The sequence below is a fragment of the Eptesicus fuscus genome, chromosome 12, assembly GCF_027574615.1.
Source record: "Eptesicus fuscus isolate TK198812 chromosome 12, DD_ASM_mEF_20220401, whole genome shotgun sequence".
Classification (NCBI taxonomy): domain Eukaryota; kingdom Metazoa; phylum Chordata; class Mammalia; order Chiroptera; family Vespertilionidae; genus Eptesicus; species Eptesicus fuscus.
Genome location: NC_072484.1, coordinates 50,940,282 through 50,958,309, shown reverse-complemented (window position 1 = coordinate 50,958,309; position 18,028 = coordinate 50,940,282). Strand labels below are relative to the sequence as shown.

The window sequence follows — 18,028 nt, the reverse complement described above, 5'->3', positions numbered from 1 at the left end:
TACACTTCAGAAATAAAGAACTTTCTTGTTTGTTAGTTTCAATATATAGTCAAGAAAATTAACTCAACTTCTAGATAGTAAAATCTCAAAGCAAACCTTACAAATTTTAAATAAGAATTTCAGTTCACTGATATTTGTTACTGGTGGAAATGAGATAGGTGCTATATGAAGAGATGTGCACATTTATTAAGAAAAAACTTCAGATGGACTGATCAAGTTTATTTGGTCTACTGGGGCCAGTCCTTCTAAATCCATTGTCATTCTGCAGCCAGAAATATGACAACATCTATAAGCAAGACATTAACTACTCTTGAAAATAGGGCTACCTGGATACATCCTATTCAAAAAGAAGAACAAAGATGACATTTCCTTTCCTCCTATTTTCCTTAAGGCTACCAGACAGTTGTACCAATTTTTCGGTAATTTCCGAATCTGCCGCTGTACTGCTTTACCTAATTTTCTGTACTTTGCTTAGTACCTATTTTCTACAATGTATCCAAGGTCCATCTTATTCTAACCACTTGTTTGCATGTAACTAACCTTTTTCTATATCATGTTGATTTTTTTCTCTTTAATTCTCGGGAGCCCAGGTATAGGGGACAGTTAGATTCAGGGCCTCAGGTCTGGTAGGGTTAATATTACACACTTTTCTTTCTTTCTTTTTTTATATATTTTTATTGACTTCAGAGACGAAGAGAGAGGGGAGAGAGAGATAGAAACATCAATAATGAGAGAGAATCATTTGTCGGCTGCCTCCTGCACGCCCCCTACAGGGGATTGAGCCTGCAACTCTAACATGTGCCCTTGACCAGAATCGAACCCGGGACCCTTCGGTCCGCAGGCCAATGCTCTATGCACTGAGCCAAACCAGCTAGGATCACACTTCTCTTTCTGTGCAATAATTTTGGCCAAAATAACCAGGAAGGAATATTCTGCCTCTTCAGTTCCTCTAATAGAGTCAAGGTCAGATGAGGGGGCACCAGAAGGCCTGAGCACGGGGCGGGCCCTCGGGTGACTGTCAGGCAGGCTGCCACGCCACTGGGAAGCTCACATTTGGCATCCATTCCCCCGAAGGCTGGGTGGGGGTGGTAGGGGGTGGTTGAAGCTAGCCACCACTCCAACCACTTGAGAGAGTTGCTCCTGTGCCTGGATGGAAGGGCTCTCTGACAGGGGGTGAAAGTAAACCTTGGGTTGAAAGATGTTCTGTGTCAGCCCACCAGGCAATTGGATTCCGGGGGGGGGGTGGGGGGCATTATTTCCACCATTTGGAACACCTTTGATACCTATCCTTTCCGAGCGGAGTGTAATTGCGTGGGCAGTCTGTGGTAAAAAGGTAAACCATATCAAAGAGGAACACAGCAGAAAAACGTAAGATTTCAAATGCACTATACAATTCCAGCCTTGGGGGAAAAATAAGCTGAATGTTGCTTAAATTTTATAAATCCAGTGTAAAATCTAAGGACCTAGACTGAGTTACACTAAGCTGTTTGGCTGAAGTGTACAGTCTTAAGAACTGACTCTGGTATTAAAGAATCATGTGTGATTTGTGCCACAGTGGCAGGTAAGTGCCAAAAAGACAGATGCTCTGTCTGGGAGACATTGTCCTATACGGTATGAAGTTAATAGCAAAGTAATAAGGAGCCCCTGGACCCAACATAAAATAGAAAGTTGTGCTGCTCCATGCCGGCTTCCAGATCGATAGCCTGTAAACGCCTCAGCATTACCGGCCCCGCTACGGGGGAAGAGCAGCACCCCATGCTGGCAAAGGCAGCACACAGGAGGGTCACCTGTTCCCCAGGGCCACCCAGCATGTGACAGGTGACAACAGTGGCACTGGAACGGTAACAACCAGTCATCAATAAACTGAAAACAGTGAGAATAAAATCCTCGCACAAACACACCGTGCCACACACATACTTCCAGCTTCTCAGAGACAGTTGCAAGGGTGATGCCCACCCATGGGGCTCCTTCATCACCTCTTATGCAGAATCTTTAAGTTGCTGGATTAAAAATGTATGATCGCAAGTCACTACTGTAAACTTAACATAAACATTTGTGTTTACCAAGTTGTCTGTGTTTACAACATTATGTTAAATACTGGAAACTTCTCTTGGGCTCAGTAATGACTCTTATCCCACAGAGAAATCTAAAGCATGTAAACTTAAGATCTAAAAGAAATGGCTAGCATTAATTTCCATTGACCTTACAATTAGCATAATGGGTATTACAGCTACCTGCAGCTAACTTCTAAATATCACACATCCTACCTAATAAAATAGCAATATGCAAATTGACCGCACCTTTGCTACACTCAAGCCACGCCCACCTACCCAAAGCCACGCCCACCAGCCAATCAGGGCGAGTATGCAAATTACCCAACAAAGATGGCGGTTAATTTGCATATACTGAGGGAGGGAGAAGTGAAGACTGAAGACAACTTAGAAGGAAGAGGGAGGAAAAGTGGAAAGCAAGGTGGCTGCCAGAGGGAAAGCCTGGCAAGTCGGGGCGGGGTGGAGTGGGGCGGAGCGGGGCGGGTGGCAGTGGCCTTCGGGTGCAGGCGCAGCGGCCGCAGCGGCAGCAGCACACACAGCCGCAGCGGCTGCTTGCAGGATTCTTCCTGCAAATGGGCTACTAGTCAAGAATAAAAATGTACCACAAACAAATGTATCTTCATTACATGCCATTTTGAGTTTAACTGCCAAACTCAGCCATACTCATGGTATCTTAATAAAAGTCCAACACTTAGTTACCAATTGTGTTACCACATAATTTAACATCTAAGCTAATCACTTTGAGAGCAGAAAGTGGTTGTGTTGACAATTAGAAGGGACAATGCCATAACAGCACTATCCCAGGCACATATAATTTAGAATTATTCAAATAATTACTTATAGGAACCATTATAGCACACCAAGTAGGTCAACAATTTTCATAAATGTTGAAACATTTCACCTTTAAGTGTTCCTAATGAAGGCATCATTTTATTTTGTGAAATTGCCAAGAATGCATATCGTGAAAAACAAAATCCCCTTCAATGTCCACATCCACTTATGTTGCCCTCTTCGTTGCTATTCACTCTTGATAGCAAAAATTGAAAAAGTAATGAGTTCAAACCTCATGTACCAGTGAAACTCACTGAGAGATTGCTGCTAGAGGGTTACGTGGTTAGGAAGGCTTGAGAGAGTGGGGCAGGGAGGCTGTAAGTAAGGGGGTAATAGAGGTGATGGGCAAACTGACTGAAAGGGGGCCCAGAGAGGAACACAGACCTTGGCTCCACCCACGAGGTCCTCCACTTGCGAGGTCCGAGGCAGAGTCAGGCCTACAGTGAAGGGCCTGCTGTGTCTGTTCTTTGGAGGCCAAACTCTTTTCCCTCCTGTTTGCCATGAGTTTACAAGAGGACACCTGATCCATAAAACATGAGTAGGCCTAGTTTTCAACAATATAATAATAGATGAATTGAAATCGTAGGATATTCAAACAATTTTCAGTGGCTTTTACAAAAGCCGAGCAGACAAGCACGGAGGAACAGGAGCGATGCTGGGCGCCTGCCTGGACTGCTCTCGAGTACTGACCTGTGTGCTGCCTGCGGTGCTTGGTGAGGGCGTGCCGGGTCCCGCCAGCGAAGCCACAGAGGTCACACAGGAACGACTTCTCGCCTGTTGCAACAATAAACAGATGAGGGACTGCGGAGGTCACAGATCATTAAAACATATCTATCAAGGCTTTCAGGGTTACTAATTCCTCCAATCAAATGTTTCCATGTAAATATGTCAAATGGGAATGAAATTACCACTGCGGTTTATTGACTGTGATAAAATCTGAAAAGCACCACTGAACATAATTACATACTTGTCAGACCCATAAAAATTAGCTTTATTATCAATGGAATGGTTTTGTACAACTTCATTTCTGGTAGATGTCTTCCAGATGGGGCTGCTTTATGCACTTGAACAGTTTTTATGCATATCCTGATTTTTTACAATTCCCATACATCTGGCCTTTCTGAGCTGAGTAAAGACTGCTCGGAATAGTTAATATACAGTATATATGATTTTGCTTAAATAAAACAATGAATTTTCTAACAGCTTTGGACACTGAATTGGTTTTACCTGATTCTATCAGTGTCTTCTTTAATAAGTTCCTACTTAATAATGTGAATTAAATGGTTTCCTGGAACATACTGAAGATCCAAGTATCAATAAAATCTGCATTACTCAGTACCAATAGCAGTTGAATGCTGTTTATGTTTCTCAAACTTCCAAGGCATAAGAAAGAAAGTGAAGGGATTGCTAAAGAAAGGGTACAACACTCCTATTATTCATCTTTAATGATAACTCTGGCCTGGAAACTGCGGCAACAATTAGAGACAGATTTGGCAGACTCAGTATTTGTTAAAAGTGTGTAAATGCTCATTTTTAAAGCATTTTTACACAAGCTAACATTTTGCCCTGCATGTTATAAATGCAATCTATCTTTCTACTGCAGCATATTTAGGCAATAAGTGTCGGTAAGCCAGGCAGTTTATCCCATAAGGCTCACGAAGCAGGGCCAGTGAGAATAAAATGCTAACCTTGGAGAGATCCAGTGAAATTATACAATAGTTTTCCCAAACTGAAATAAATCATTTGTATCTATCTTTATCTACTTTACTCATTTAGATGTTTTAATGCAACAAGTCTTCAAGGGCTCTGTCGAGTCAGCCTACTTTGTCCTCAACCATTTTGGTGTGTCACAGCGGAGATTTAGCGTGAGGGGGTTGGGAAATGGTCATTGCCTTTTTTAAGCTTAGAAACAATAGTAACTATAAGAAAACAGAACAACTTTGGTAATCAAAAAGGTCTTCCCCTTGCATAAGAGCATGACTAGGTTTTCTAACTTAAACAAGCATGTATTAATAAAGAGAGTTTTAACCAAATTATGTTTAATCCTATTTTGTAATAGCATGTTTAAAATGTTCATTATTATCATTTACAAAATAGAGCTAAATTTAAATATTTTTCCTATATTTACTTTCCTATCTTGGGGTTAAGTTTATTCCTTGACATCACTATTTCAATATAGAAAAAAGGAATAGAGTAGATGGGCTGTGAAGAATAAAGTTTAATTATAATCACTCATTTAATTATTTAATCAATGAGAAATAAAAAATCTTTCTAACTAGCTGTATTATTAAATAACACTGAACATAGACTTTTTTAAAATCCACAAAGATAATTTGCTTGTTAATATTAACATACTATTTTACATTGGGGTAGAACTGCTCTCCACGATTTATTCCTCACCACTGTCTTGTGGGCATGAACCCCTCATGCATGTGGGAATGTGTGTGCCAGTTCACACACACACGCACACTTGGTGGATTGTGCCATTCACCCGGCCAAACCTCTGATGAGGAAGGAGTACTCTCATCTGATTCGGAACCCAGAGGAGTATGACCGTTTCTCTCATTGGTGAACTCGGTGAACTACATCTTTCTAATGAAATATATTCCCAAACATAGAAAACTCCTCATGATGTATGTTCTTTTCAGGTACACAGGCTTTGTGTACATAATAAGTTTTGTTCCCTTTCCTGGTTTAACATATTTACCGGCACAAAGACAACATTATTTTTCCATGTGATTTGGTTCTAGATACATCAGTGACCTTGAATTTGATGTGTAGACTTTATTTGGGGTGTTAGTCTACAATGACTTGTATGTGAGATTTACCTTGGTGGCTTGATGTGTTTGTCATTCCACATTCAATTTTCACTTTTTTTGAGGAGGCGGGGGGGTAAGAGGGGGCGGGGAGTAGCGTTGCAATGGGCAACACAGTATTTTTCAAAAGAAAATTTAAGAAAAACTACATGTAATATTTCACTACATGTAAAGGGGGTTCATGTAACATGCCATATTTAGATGATAGCAGAGATATAATAGGAGACTTTTCTTAACAACTTGAATTAGTTTCAAGTGTGCCATTTTGCATTCAAATGCAGAAAGACACGGAAACCAATCCTTTATTTTCTATTAGAAAACAGCCACTGTCCCCTATCTCTCATTATGGTGCAGACTACAAGACCTAACAACAAAAATCCATATTATTGATCCGGCCAAGTCTCCACAATTATTCTTTAGAAGGAAACGCCAACGATAAATTACATCTGCACTGGCTTTTCATCTGCTGTTCGATATAAGTGATCTCTCAGGGCAGGCTGGAGACCTTAAATCGTCAACGCCCTTGTCAAGGAAGCCGAGGAGGCCTGGGCTTCCACAACTGCTGCAGAAGAACTTTTAACCTATAATTTCTAACAATAATATAGGATTCTTGGCAATCAGAAGAACATTTGGGAATGCTGATTAAAATTTATTTTTTCCTTGAAACAAAATACTTTTTGAGAGATGTGAAGAGAAGGAAGACCAGGAAAATACCAAACAGCTCCCGGTAGTACAGCTCTGGTGAGGGAAGGAGAGTGCTCGAATGCACCTGGAAGGAGTTCGGGCCCACTGCCCCCAGATAATGAAAACACGTTATAAACACTGACGTGTAGCAGGTACTCAGGGACATGTTTGTGAAGGTCAGACTGAGAGTCGTCAGTACCACACCCAGCACAGGTGTATATTCTGTGTGTGCTTTCCATCACTTGGCTTGAAAATCCATATAGTCCTTTAAATGTATAGTGGCTAAATTCAATGAGTCTTTTTGTATTAATTATCAAAAATTCTTGAATCTGATAGCATTCTGCTCTTAAGAGAAATAATGAATGGATTAAATTTTTTTAAAGGTGCATAAAATGGAGATTTAATTATGTTAAAGAATATGATGGTGCTGAGTTTATCTCAGTAATAAAATACAAGTTCTCCACAAATCAAGAATACACCTAAAAAGATGTGTTTAAACACATACACATATATGTACACACACAAAAGAAATTAGCTTTTAAACAGGGAACTTGTTCTCTTTAACTGTGCACATGCAACACTCAGCTCCACACACACATGTTCAAATGTCAGTTTAACCCTTTGCACTCGCTTGCTTTTTTCTCGATTCCTTTATTCTAATGCTAACCATGGCAAGTCACACTCGACATCCAAGTGCAAAAGGTTAATGCTACCCTCTCATTCACGCACAGTGAGCTGATACCATCCTCTTTACTACAGAATTACCACAATCTTAAACTATGCAAAAGGGAAATCATTTCCATGGGCCCCTCACATAGGGGGCAGCACACCTGTGTGTGTCCTGTAGTGGTCTTTCATGGCGGAGGCCGTGAGGAAGGAGTAGTGACACGTGGGCCATGTACACTTGAAAGGCTTTTCTCCCGTGTGCAGCTTCATGTGGTTGTTTAGGGCCCACTTCTCGGTGAAACTTCTATCACACAAGTGGCATGTAAATTTCCTGCATGAAGAAGAGAGAAAACCATGTAAACGTGACCTGCACAGGCCCCCGAAGGCCCCAGCAGCAGCGTGTTCTAGCCCTGAGTGGGGCGGCGCAGGCTCGGGGAGAACCGCAGGCCGGGCCTGTCATGTCTGTATAACCAGGCATTGATTTTGCTGTCCAGGCCTGGCACTCCAGCCATTTATTCTCTGCTTTGCGGTTGGGCCCAACGGGTTTGAAAAATTCTGTTACAGTCCAGTCACCCCTGAGGCAAATGTGAGAATAGATTTCACCTGTACAGGCCTACACCACTTATCCAGGGCATGGGCTGTCAGAGCAGAGGCTAAATGAAAAGCTATCCATACTAAACTACTCAGACAACCCCTGCTCTCTGCAGGCGGAGGAGGCTGCTGCTGTCTGCATGGGAGCCCTCACTGCTCCTGGAATAGCAGTGCCCCTGCAGGCACCCCACTGCCCCCACCACAAATCTCCCAGGAGGAGGGGGTCCCAAAGGCAGCTGCCAAACAAGGTGTCCTTCTGAGTCACCACATGGCTACATAAAAAGTTGGCTTTGATAAGAATAAAAATAAAATTATAAATTCTTAATAAAATAAGCCTTTGAGATAAATAAATCTCAATTATTTCCTATATGAAAAAAAAAAACACCTGAAAATAACAAAGCAGTACTCACACTAGAAATATTTCAGCCCCAGAGCCCACAATTAAAGATACCTTCAATGATCAAGGCAGTATGAACCATGAACAAAACACTTGAATATTCACTCTGGTTAGTCTTCTGTCCTGTTTCACTATCACTCATGAAATCACTGCTAAAATTTACTTTTTATTACTAATACAATTTAGTTTAAAGCCTTCCCTGTACCCACTATAGTAGTGTCCAACTAATTAATTCAGGATAATGAATAGTCAAATAAAAGCAAATTAAACCAAATATTCAAAATGAAAATATTTTAATAAGTTGATAAGCACTATGCCACAGAAGAGAAACTATAGCAGCTTGATTTGACTGCCATAAATTGGTCTATACTTTTAGCAAGTTAATGCAACTAAAAAAACAGGATGACAGCATGTGTTTTAAATTATGATATAAATATGGAAGTGTATATTCTTTGCATAAAGGCTTTTACTATGATTTTACAAATTTTCTTCATCTCATAAGGGTAGAAAAAGAATCTCAAGCTCCAAATAATTAACTTTCTCATTTTGGGGTAAATGTGGATTACTTTAACAAATTAATCATTCAGAGTTTCACATATTCTTATGTAATTACCTTTTATAAAAAAATCCCTCTTCATTTGCTATATGTATTTATATTTTTATAACATTAGATCTTAAATGCAACAGGAGTGAAAACTACTAAATATTTTAGAAGTGTCATACAAAATATCTTAAGTGCTTCATTACTATTAAAATTGCCAATTAATATATTTATATAATGTGTGACATTATATTTGCACCCATTAACTCAGACTGACTTTGAAATTACTACATCATTTGATCATTGCTTACTGGTACTAGAGAATGACAAATATAGCTAAATACTTTGAAATGCACTGTAAAAAAATATCATATCCGTATATCTCTTTGACGGGTCTTCATGCATTTAACATTTCAAAACCATGACAGGGATCTTATTTCTAAGATAAATTCCCCTATCTACTTATTTCTTCATGTATTTATTGTGGATCTAACCTTCTCCTACAAGAAATAAATAAGGAGGTTAAATAGATGCTATCTTTTAACAAATAGTTTCTCTAGACTGTATTACAACTTTATGAATGACAAAATAAATCCCTCATTTTTAAATCTACCATGATGTACATTTAACAAAATTACATCTATGAAGCCTCAATGCATGTGCTCTATTATTCATACGTAATAAAAATGTTAAACCAGAGCTTAGTGCCTGCCATGAAGTGACAAAAGCCAGATAACAAAGAACTGAGGCCATCGCTTGACTTTCAGAAAACCTCGTGTCTTCCAGTTTGCTTTATGAACATAAGTGTGTGTACTGGTGGCCAATGTAGAGAGTCCTTGTGAAGATTAAGACCCCCATCAATGGGGTATTTCCTGGGATCCCATAAATTCTGAGTCTCAAATACTGTAGACTAGCTGCCTTCATGCAGCAGGTCAGCAAGGACAATACCCACTGAGGGAGCCCTGGCAGCTTCAGGTATGTCTTCAGGACTTCAGCTAATGAGCAGTGCCCCGGGGACCCAAGGAAAGGTGCCAGTGTGGGGGGGACACAATGAAAAGTGTCAGTGTGTGTGGGGACCCAAGGAAAAGTGTCAGTGTGTGTGTGGGGACCCAGTGAAAAGTGTCAGCGTGTGTGGGGACCCAAGGAAAAGTGTCAGCGTGTGTGGGGACCCAAGGAAAAGTGTCAGCGTGTGTGGGGACCCAGTGAAAAGTGTCAGCGTGTGTGGGGACCCAGTGAAAAGTGTCAGCGTGTGTGGGGACCCAAGGAGAAGTGTCAGTGTGTGTGGGGACCCAAGGAAAAGTGTCAGTGTGTGTGGGGACCCAGTGAAAAGTGTCAGCGTGTGTGGGGACCCAAGGAAAAGTGTCAGCGTGTGTGGGGACCCAGTGAAAAGTGTCAGTGTGTGTGGGGACCCAGTGAAAAGTGTCAGCGTGTGTGGGGACCCAGTGAAAAGTGTCAGTGTGTGTGGGGACCCAAGGAAAAGTGTCAGCGTGTGTGGGGACCCAGTGAAAAGTGTCAGTGTGTGTGGGGACCCAGTGAAAAGTGTCAGCGTGTGTGGGGACCCAGTGAAAAGTGTCAGTGTGTGTGGGGACCCAGTGAAAAGTGTCAGCGTGTGTGGGGACCCAGTGAAAAGTGTCAGTGTGTGTGGGGACCCAAGGAAAAGTGTCAGCGTGTGTGGGGACCCAAGGAAAAGTGTCAGCGTGTGTGGGGACCCAGTGAAAAGTGTCAGCGTGTGTGGGGAACCTAGGAAAAGTGTCAGCGTGTGTGGGGAACCTAGGAAAAGTGTCAGCGTGTGTGGGGACCCAAGGAAAAGTGTCAGCGTGTGTGGGGACCCAGTGAAAAGTGTCAGTGTGTGTGGGGACCCAGTGAAAAGTGTCAGCGTGTGTGGGGACCCAAGGAAAAGTGTCAGTGTGTGTGGGGACCCAAGGAAAAGTGTCAGCGTGTGTGGGGACCCAGTGAAAAGTGTCAGCGTGTGTGGGGACCCAGTGAAAAGTGTCAGCGTGTGTGGGGACCCAGTGAAAAGTGTCAGCGTGTGTGGGGACCCAGTGAAAAGTGTCAGTGTGTGTGGGGACCCAAGGAAAAGTGTCAGTGTGTGTGGGGACCCAAGGAAAAGTGTCAGTGTGTGTCGGGACCAAAGGAAAAGTGTCAGCGTGTGTGGAGACCCAGTGAAAAGTGTCAGCGTGTGTGGGGACCCAAGGAAAAGTGTCAGCGTGTGTGGGGACCCAAGGAAAAGTGTCAGCGTGTGTGGGGACCCAAGGAAAAGTATCAGTGTGTGTGGGGACCCAGTGAAAAGTGTCAGCGTGTGTGGGGAACCTAGGAAAAGTGTCAGTGTGTGTGGGGAACCTAGGAAAAGTGTCAGCGTGTGTGGGGACCCAAGGAAAGGTGTCAGCGTGTGTGGGGACCCAAGGAAAAGTGTCAGCGTGTGTGGGGAACCTAGGAAAAGTGTCAGCGTGTGTGGGGAACCTAGGAAAAGTGTCAGCGTGTGTGGGGAACCTAGGAAAAGTGTCAGCGTGTGTGGGGAACCTAGGAAAAGTGTCAGCGTGTGTGGGGAACCTAGGAAAAGTGTCAGCGTGTGTGGGGAACCTAGGAAAAGTGTCAGTGTGTGTGGGGAACCTAGGAAAAGTGTCAGTGTGTGTGGGGAACCTAGGAAAAGTGTCAGCGTGTGTGGGGAACCTAGGAAAAGTGTCAGTGTGTGTGGGGAACCTAGGAAAAGTGTCAGTGTGTGTGGGGAACCTAGGAAAAGTGTCAGTGTGTGTGGGGAACCTAGGAAAAGTGTCAGCGTGTGTGGGGAACCTAGGAAAAGTGTCAGCGTGTGTGGGGAACCTAGGAAAAGTGTCAGCGTGTGTGGGGAACCTAGGAAAAGTGTCAGTGTGTGTGGGGACCCAAGGAAAAGTGTCAGTGTGTGTGGGGAACCTAGGAAAAGTGTCAGTGTGTGTGGGGAACCTAGGAAAAGTGTCAGTGTGTGTGGGGAACCTAGGAAAAGTGTCAGCGTGTGTGGGGAACCTAGGAAAAGTGTCAGTGTGCACTCCAGGTGGAGCCACAGGGACCCAAGGAAAGGTGTGTGTGTGGGGACCCACGGAAAGGGGTGCGCTGTTGGTGGAGCCATGTCCCTGGTTACCAGGGGTTCAGATGTCTACTATGCTAAAACTTTTTGGAGTAAAGCCCTTTTTCAGGTGGTCGGCTGTGCTATGGAAGTCAGTTAAGATGTTATCTTTTAGTGTAAATTCACATGCTGGTGAGTTGGCTCAGACTCCTGGCAACCCTGCGAATGAGTGAATGAGTGATGTCCATCATGTTCTGTCCTCAACAGATGAGCTCAGCTCCTGTGGACTCATGCCTACGGCTTCATTTATGGGGGCACTCCATCTCATACTTGGTAAATTTATAAAGTTTCCTAAATTAAACTCTCAGCATTTTCCCAGCACTCGTGCTGTATTTACAGTAGGTTTCTTTATTTACTGTAATATGTGCTATTTTGTCATCAGCACCCCCAACATGTGGAAGGCCCTGGGCCTTTGTTCTCCCCTGTTAAAGCCAGTGGGGGACTCTCTCTGAGTCACTTGTGACATGATTTACGCTCACAGAGTCAAGGTGAAAATTCACATCTCTAGACTTAAAATTTTGAGAAGAGAGTACTAAATATCCTCATTGTTACATTTATGACAAAAACTAAAAATTTTCACGGGGTGTCCCTGGACATTATGTACAAAGTTAAATTAAAAAACTAGCAGGGCGCTGAATTATGACTGCATGAATAACACCACTCCCTTAACAGATACTTATGCTTCAGCAGAACTCTGTGAGAGCAATTGCTTGTTTTTGAATGTCAAAAGGGCAGACAAGATATGTCAAAATATATAACTTGCATTTTTAGTTGCATCCTTAACTTTAGCTTTCCATTATCCACAGAAGCCAAGTGTCCTAACAGGGGAGCTATACTTATTTTCTCAAATCATACTTTAAAATGTTATTTCAACATGTAAAAATCCTACTAGTTGGATTATTCATTCCATTTATTAGTAACATAATTTTTAAAAATGCCCACTTACATATGAAGATAAAAATATTTTGATGCTCTGGTACTTTACTACCTTATAATATTTAAAATATAGTAAGATGTATCACTAGCATATTTTTATGTTCTTTACTAATCTCTCCAATTCAGGATAATTTGGAATCTAATTGCTTTGGCGATGCTTTTACAGTTATATTGTACTATCTCTTTCTCCTAGAAATCCTGTCTAGGTAAACAACTAAGAGACTCTGGCACAAGTACAGACGTGAAAAAAAAATTATCCCCATTCAAATGTGAGCAACCTTAAATACCACCAGGGGAGAAAGTAAATAATGGGTTTAATCATAAAATAGAACATCATCGTGCAGGTAAAATGAATCGACTAGGACTATATTTATCAGCATATGGGTTACACCATCTCTGAAACTTAACAGCATTAAAACAAGTTAGATACAAAACTGTACCACTGATACAAAATTTTTCAAAGAAAGGAACAATATTAAACAGACATATGAAATCCACATGCAGAAATTCATGGTATCATAACCTGTGAATACTGCTTGCTTCTGAGAAGAGGGGGGCAGGCGTGCATATGGGAATAGAGTGTTAACTATAACTGTATGATTTTGTTGTTTTTTTAAAAGAAGAAATCGAAGCGTATATGGCCATATGTTAACATCTTCCAAAGTGTTTCCATTGTTTCTGAAATTTTTCCAAATTCAAAATGAATATTTTAACTAAACTATCAAACAATATTTCACATCTTCTCTACATGACACATTGGACCAGACTTGTCAAATTAATAAGTCACACAAATTCACATCTGCAAGAAAGAGTGCAGCAGTAAGCCAGATGTAGTATGGCACAAATGAAATTTAATAGAAGAACAAACTAAATTTTATCAAGATATTAAACAATAGTGTAGTTATTATCTTTCAAAACTGTGAAACGAAGTTGTTGACTGATCCAAAACTAAACTGATGTTGCAGAAAACTTAATTGACAGGTATTGCTGGTCTTTATGAATAAACACAGAATACAGAACAGTTAAAACAATACAAGGTTTGTATGATTACTAACAAAGCAGTCCAATGTACTAATAAATTTGTTCCAACAACTCTAAGTTACTCAAATACTACCAATGCACTTTCTTTGGATTAATAGCCTTTTAAAATTTATTATAACTTAATAATTTTATGATACTATAATAAGAAATAAAATGAAAATAGAACATGATGGGGTCTTTGCCCAGTAGGGTTACCATAAGAATTTCTGCTGGGCTACAAATATAACTCAGGACTCACTTTCTTAAACAAAGAAACACATAAAAAGGCAGTTAAAGATAACCACTGAAGGGCAACTACAATGCTCAACTAAGTCACATGAGCATCTTATGCTAAAGACGTACCCAAGGATAACAAAGCCAAAGGGAGATGTTCCAGAAAGTCTGCCAAGATAACAAATGCAGTACCTATGAGCACCAGGACAGGGAGGGGCCTGCACAGGTCTGTCCTGGGAAAGACCAAAGTAAATGCACAATACTGCCTTGGGAGTTAAACTGTTTATTCATGTAAAAAGGTGCTAAATCCACGTTAAGTACCCCAATATTATTCCACAGTAATCCTGTTCATCTTATTTCTATGAGATTTCAGAGTACTATAAACATGTTTCAACAAAATATGCAACTTTAAACTACATATAAAATAAATCTCTTGCTGTGTTCTCTAAATTAAAAAACTGAAAAGGTATACTGACAGCTAAATAATAACTATGAAGACACTCAGGGTCCCTTTGGCCATTTTCTTCCAAATGTGTGTGTGTGTGTGTGTGTGTGTGTGTGTGTGTGTGTGTGTGAAGTCCACAAAAAATTCTGACTCAATGAATAAAGTTATTATATTCTGAAACCAAAATTATTCCATGATAACACTAGTATCCAAATTATTGACATTAAGCTAGAATTTGAGAGAGGCCTGTTTCCGATTACATACAAAACCCGAGCATGATTTATATCAAGAAGCCACAAAGACCTAAGAATAGAAAGGTTTCATTTACTAAATGTAACTCTTCAGGCTCAAGTGCAGCTTAGAGATGAAGCTGGAAATCTCCCGAGGGCTCTTACACAGCACCCAAGGGAGCTTGCTACTTAAGCCAAGAGTCTTGAGTGCATTTTTGCCCTGAACAGGTGATAATTAGCCTAATTAACAGGCTATATCCTTGTTAACTAGTTGGGACAGAAATTTAACCTTACTCATGCCAAAGCGCGTCATTTTAAAACCTCTTAAAATATCACTCAGATTTTAATTACTGTGAAATATATTTTTTAGCCCTTTCAATTCAATCCAAAGGTTGAAAAGCTTTGTGTCAAAATTACTTCTGGGAGGAGCATTAAGCAGAAGATTAATCCCAGGGTGACTTAGTCAACTAAGAACCAAGAGAATGACTACTTCTAAAGATAAGCATTCAAGGATTATAAGGACTATGCCCGCAAAGATTTGAATTCATTCTTCAAAATCTCATTCCTGTGAAATTTTTGTCAAAGAGACCACAAAGTCCAACCTGCCCCAAACCATCCTAGTGAGTTTGGTTGGAATTTCCCCCATTCCACTACATGTGCTGTGTCCAATGCTCACCAGCATGACAAGTCTCTTGGATTAGGGTTAGGAAACGCTGTGTGAAGGATAATATTTTCTACTTGATGGGCCATCAGTTCTTTGATAAATTTACTCAGTGCTGCCTTTGCAGCTCAGACAGAAGTAGCCACAGACAGTCCATGAACAAACAAGTATGGCCGTGTGCCAATAAAACTTTATTCACAGAAACAGCCAATCCCTGGCTTGGGTGACAGGTCACACCCCCCACCCATGACCACCATGGCAGCCTGATCTATAGGGAGTAAAAGAGCATGAACTGGACTCTGCTGGGAAACAAAGGTCCACTAAGCCCCCTTCCTCAGGACCTGAGAAGTTGGTTTAGTCCTGAAATAGTTCATGTTCCCTGCAGGGCAGGGCTTTAAAACACCAACATGAAAACAGGTGGAAGGAATTATACTGCATATGAGACCCATTCCAGTCCCAGACTGCCCCATGCCTTTCAAACTGCCCCCTTTCAAGTGCATGGCAGAGCTGGAGGCCATGGAAAGTTGAAACAATTAACTAGCCATAGAAGTCAAGTCCTGGTGCACAATACATATATTAAATTGCCAAAGTCCTCTAGTCTGGACTAAATAAAATTTTATCTCTTCAGGTTAGGTAAGAAAACAATGGATTTATGTAAGGAAGGTTAAAATAGCAGGTACAAATAAAGGACTAATATTACTGTTTAAATATTATGTAAAGAGAGTTTCTTTTAAATCATTGTTCTTAGTGATATAATTTGAGAAAAAAAATGACAAAATGGATTTCAAACCCATTTATATTCATCCCAAATACCTTGACCAATATCTAGTCATTGGACATTCACAACACAACCATAAAAACCTTCAAATTAAAAGGGTTCACTATTTCTACATCAATTCATCAATAAAAAATAGTATGTGTTGGAACCTACAGTGTGTCTAGCAATGCTCCGTGTATGGTAGAACTACATGCCTCCCCAAGAGGAGCCAATGAATCAGTGGTCAACATGAATGTCAGTGAAATAATCAGAACACTAAGGTGCCACATTATGTTGGACTTCTTAACAAAGCCTTAAAAGACATTTAGAAAAAGCATCAGTGAATACAGAATGAAACCGTTGGAAAATCTTTCAGGTAAGGTTTAGGTGAGTCCAAAAGGACAGAACAGGTTAACTAATGGAAGCTGCAGATAATGACCAGCTTGGAGGCAGAGAAGATAGGCAGACACAGGTGGGGGTGTGTGTGAGCAGGGAACCAATCCTAGTATCTGGGGGGAGGGGATAGAGAGCATGCTGCATCGAAGGGAGAAATAAAAAGTTGCATAATTTAAAGACAATCAGATTAGCATGGCCCTGATAACTGGGGAGAGAAATTTAGCTTTGAGAGGAATAAAAGAGCCATCTCTTCTGTTTTTCTCCAACCTCCGCCCCCACCCATTCCTATACATTCCTTCAGTGCTTGCTTTACACAACTATTAGATCACAATTTTCAAAGGAGCTAAATGTGGGTTTACCTTTGAATAGTATCCATGACCAAACAGATACAGCACATATGCATACAAGCCACGAATATGTGCATGTCTAGAAGAAACCCCACCAAAACAATGTCTACATCTGAGATTGATGATGAACTCTTTTATATTTGGCCAAGTAACACACAGTCTTCAAAACAGCATGTCAGCTACAACAAAGACTGCTGTGCTTCAAGCCATGTACCTACAGATGCACTAAACGTGGGATTTCAGGGAGCTGAGAACCTATCTCGTTTGCATGGCAATGAAAAAAAACTTTTACTAAGTGTTCAGATAACACTTAGTAACAGTCTCAAAAGTTATAGTATTAGAATGAACTGGTAACAAATATAAGTAAGATCGACTTTACCAATAAGACCAAAAAATAGGCTTACAGAGAGGAGAGAGCACTAATTAAAATACATCAAACACAAAATCAACTAAAGTAATTTTCTTTTAAATTTTAATATATTAAAATTAAACATATATTAATGGAAGCAGAGTATGAACCAAAACTTCTGTCCCAATGCAGAAGTTTTGTCAGCTCCAATTATCCAACAAAGACCTATTGGAGTATGAATAAGGCAAAGACCACATGGCTGATTCTAAGTGGCACTTGGGTTCCACCCTAACACGGGAGATTTTACTGTTCACTAGAGCCCTGGGAGAGCCAGACACTGACATTAGTGTGCTCACTCCCTGACCTTGTGCATCAATTACAAGACAGGACCATCACTCTTTATCCCAAATGTGACTTCCTACAGGACTCAAATATACAGTAGGAAATGAAGAAAATATTTCCCTACAAAAGAAATATAAATTCACATTGAATATACATTACATATTTTTTCCTAAAATATATTGTTGTAATATTGAAACGTGTCCCATAGATACATGTATTTATATACCAGCAAATACAGCATATTTGCAATTTACCCTGGAGGTCCTTACGTCTCTCTTATGGAAAGAGAATGTCTAGACATTAGACTATACCTGCCAAATTTAGACAGTCCCCCCCCCCCCTCCCCGGCCCAGCCTGGTGGAGACTGTGTGACTTGCCAGGCCTGGGAAAGGCAGCCTTTCCCAACTCAGGTGTTTTCCTGTCTTGGCCTCTGTCATCATTGCAGCCTTCTAGCATGTCAGGATGATCTAAGGGACCATTTGAGCTCAAGGTAAGATTAGCTGGAAGGCTAGAGATGTGTTGCCCAGTAATCTCAGAGTTCAGGACAGAATTGACCCTTCCTGAGACCTCAGCCCGAGGAGCAGCAGTTACAGCACACTTCTAGAGTAAATATCGGGGTATTTGTGCACCGGAG

The 18,028-nt window shown here is 41.0% G+C and overlaps 1 protein-coding gene across 1 annotated transcript in view; it reads right to left on the bottom strand.

Annotated features, from left to right (window-relative positions):
* The window catches only part of ZNF407 (zinc finger protein 407), a 376,632-nt gene that overhangs the window by 136,791 nt on the left and 221,813 nt on the right, over positions 1-18,028 (bottom strand). Inside the window, exons 4-5 of the mRNA XM_008160418.3 lie at positions 7,213-7,379; positions 3,573-3,656 (exon numbers count right to left, since the gene is read on the bottom strand). Coding sequence (XP_008158640.2) covers positions 3,573-3,656; positions 7,213-7,379 — 251 coding nt within the window. The remainder of the gene's footprint in view (positions 1-3,572; positions 3,657-7,212; positions 7,380-18,028) is intronic.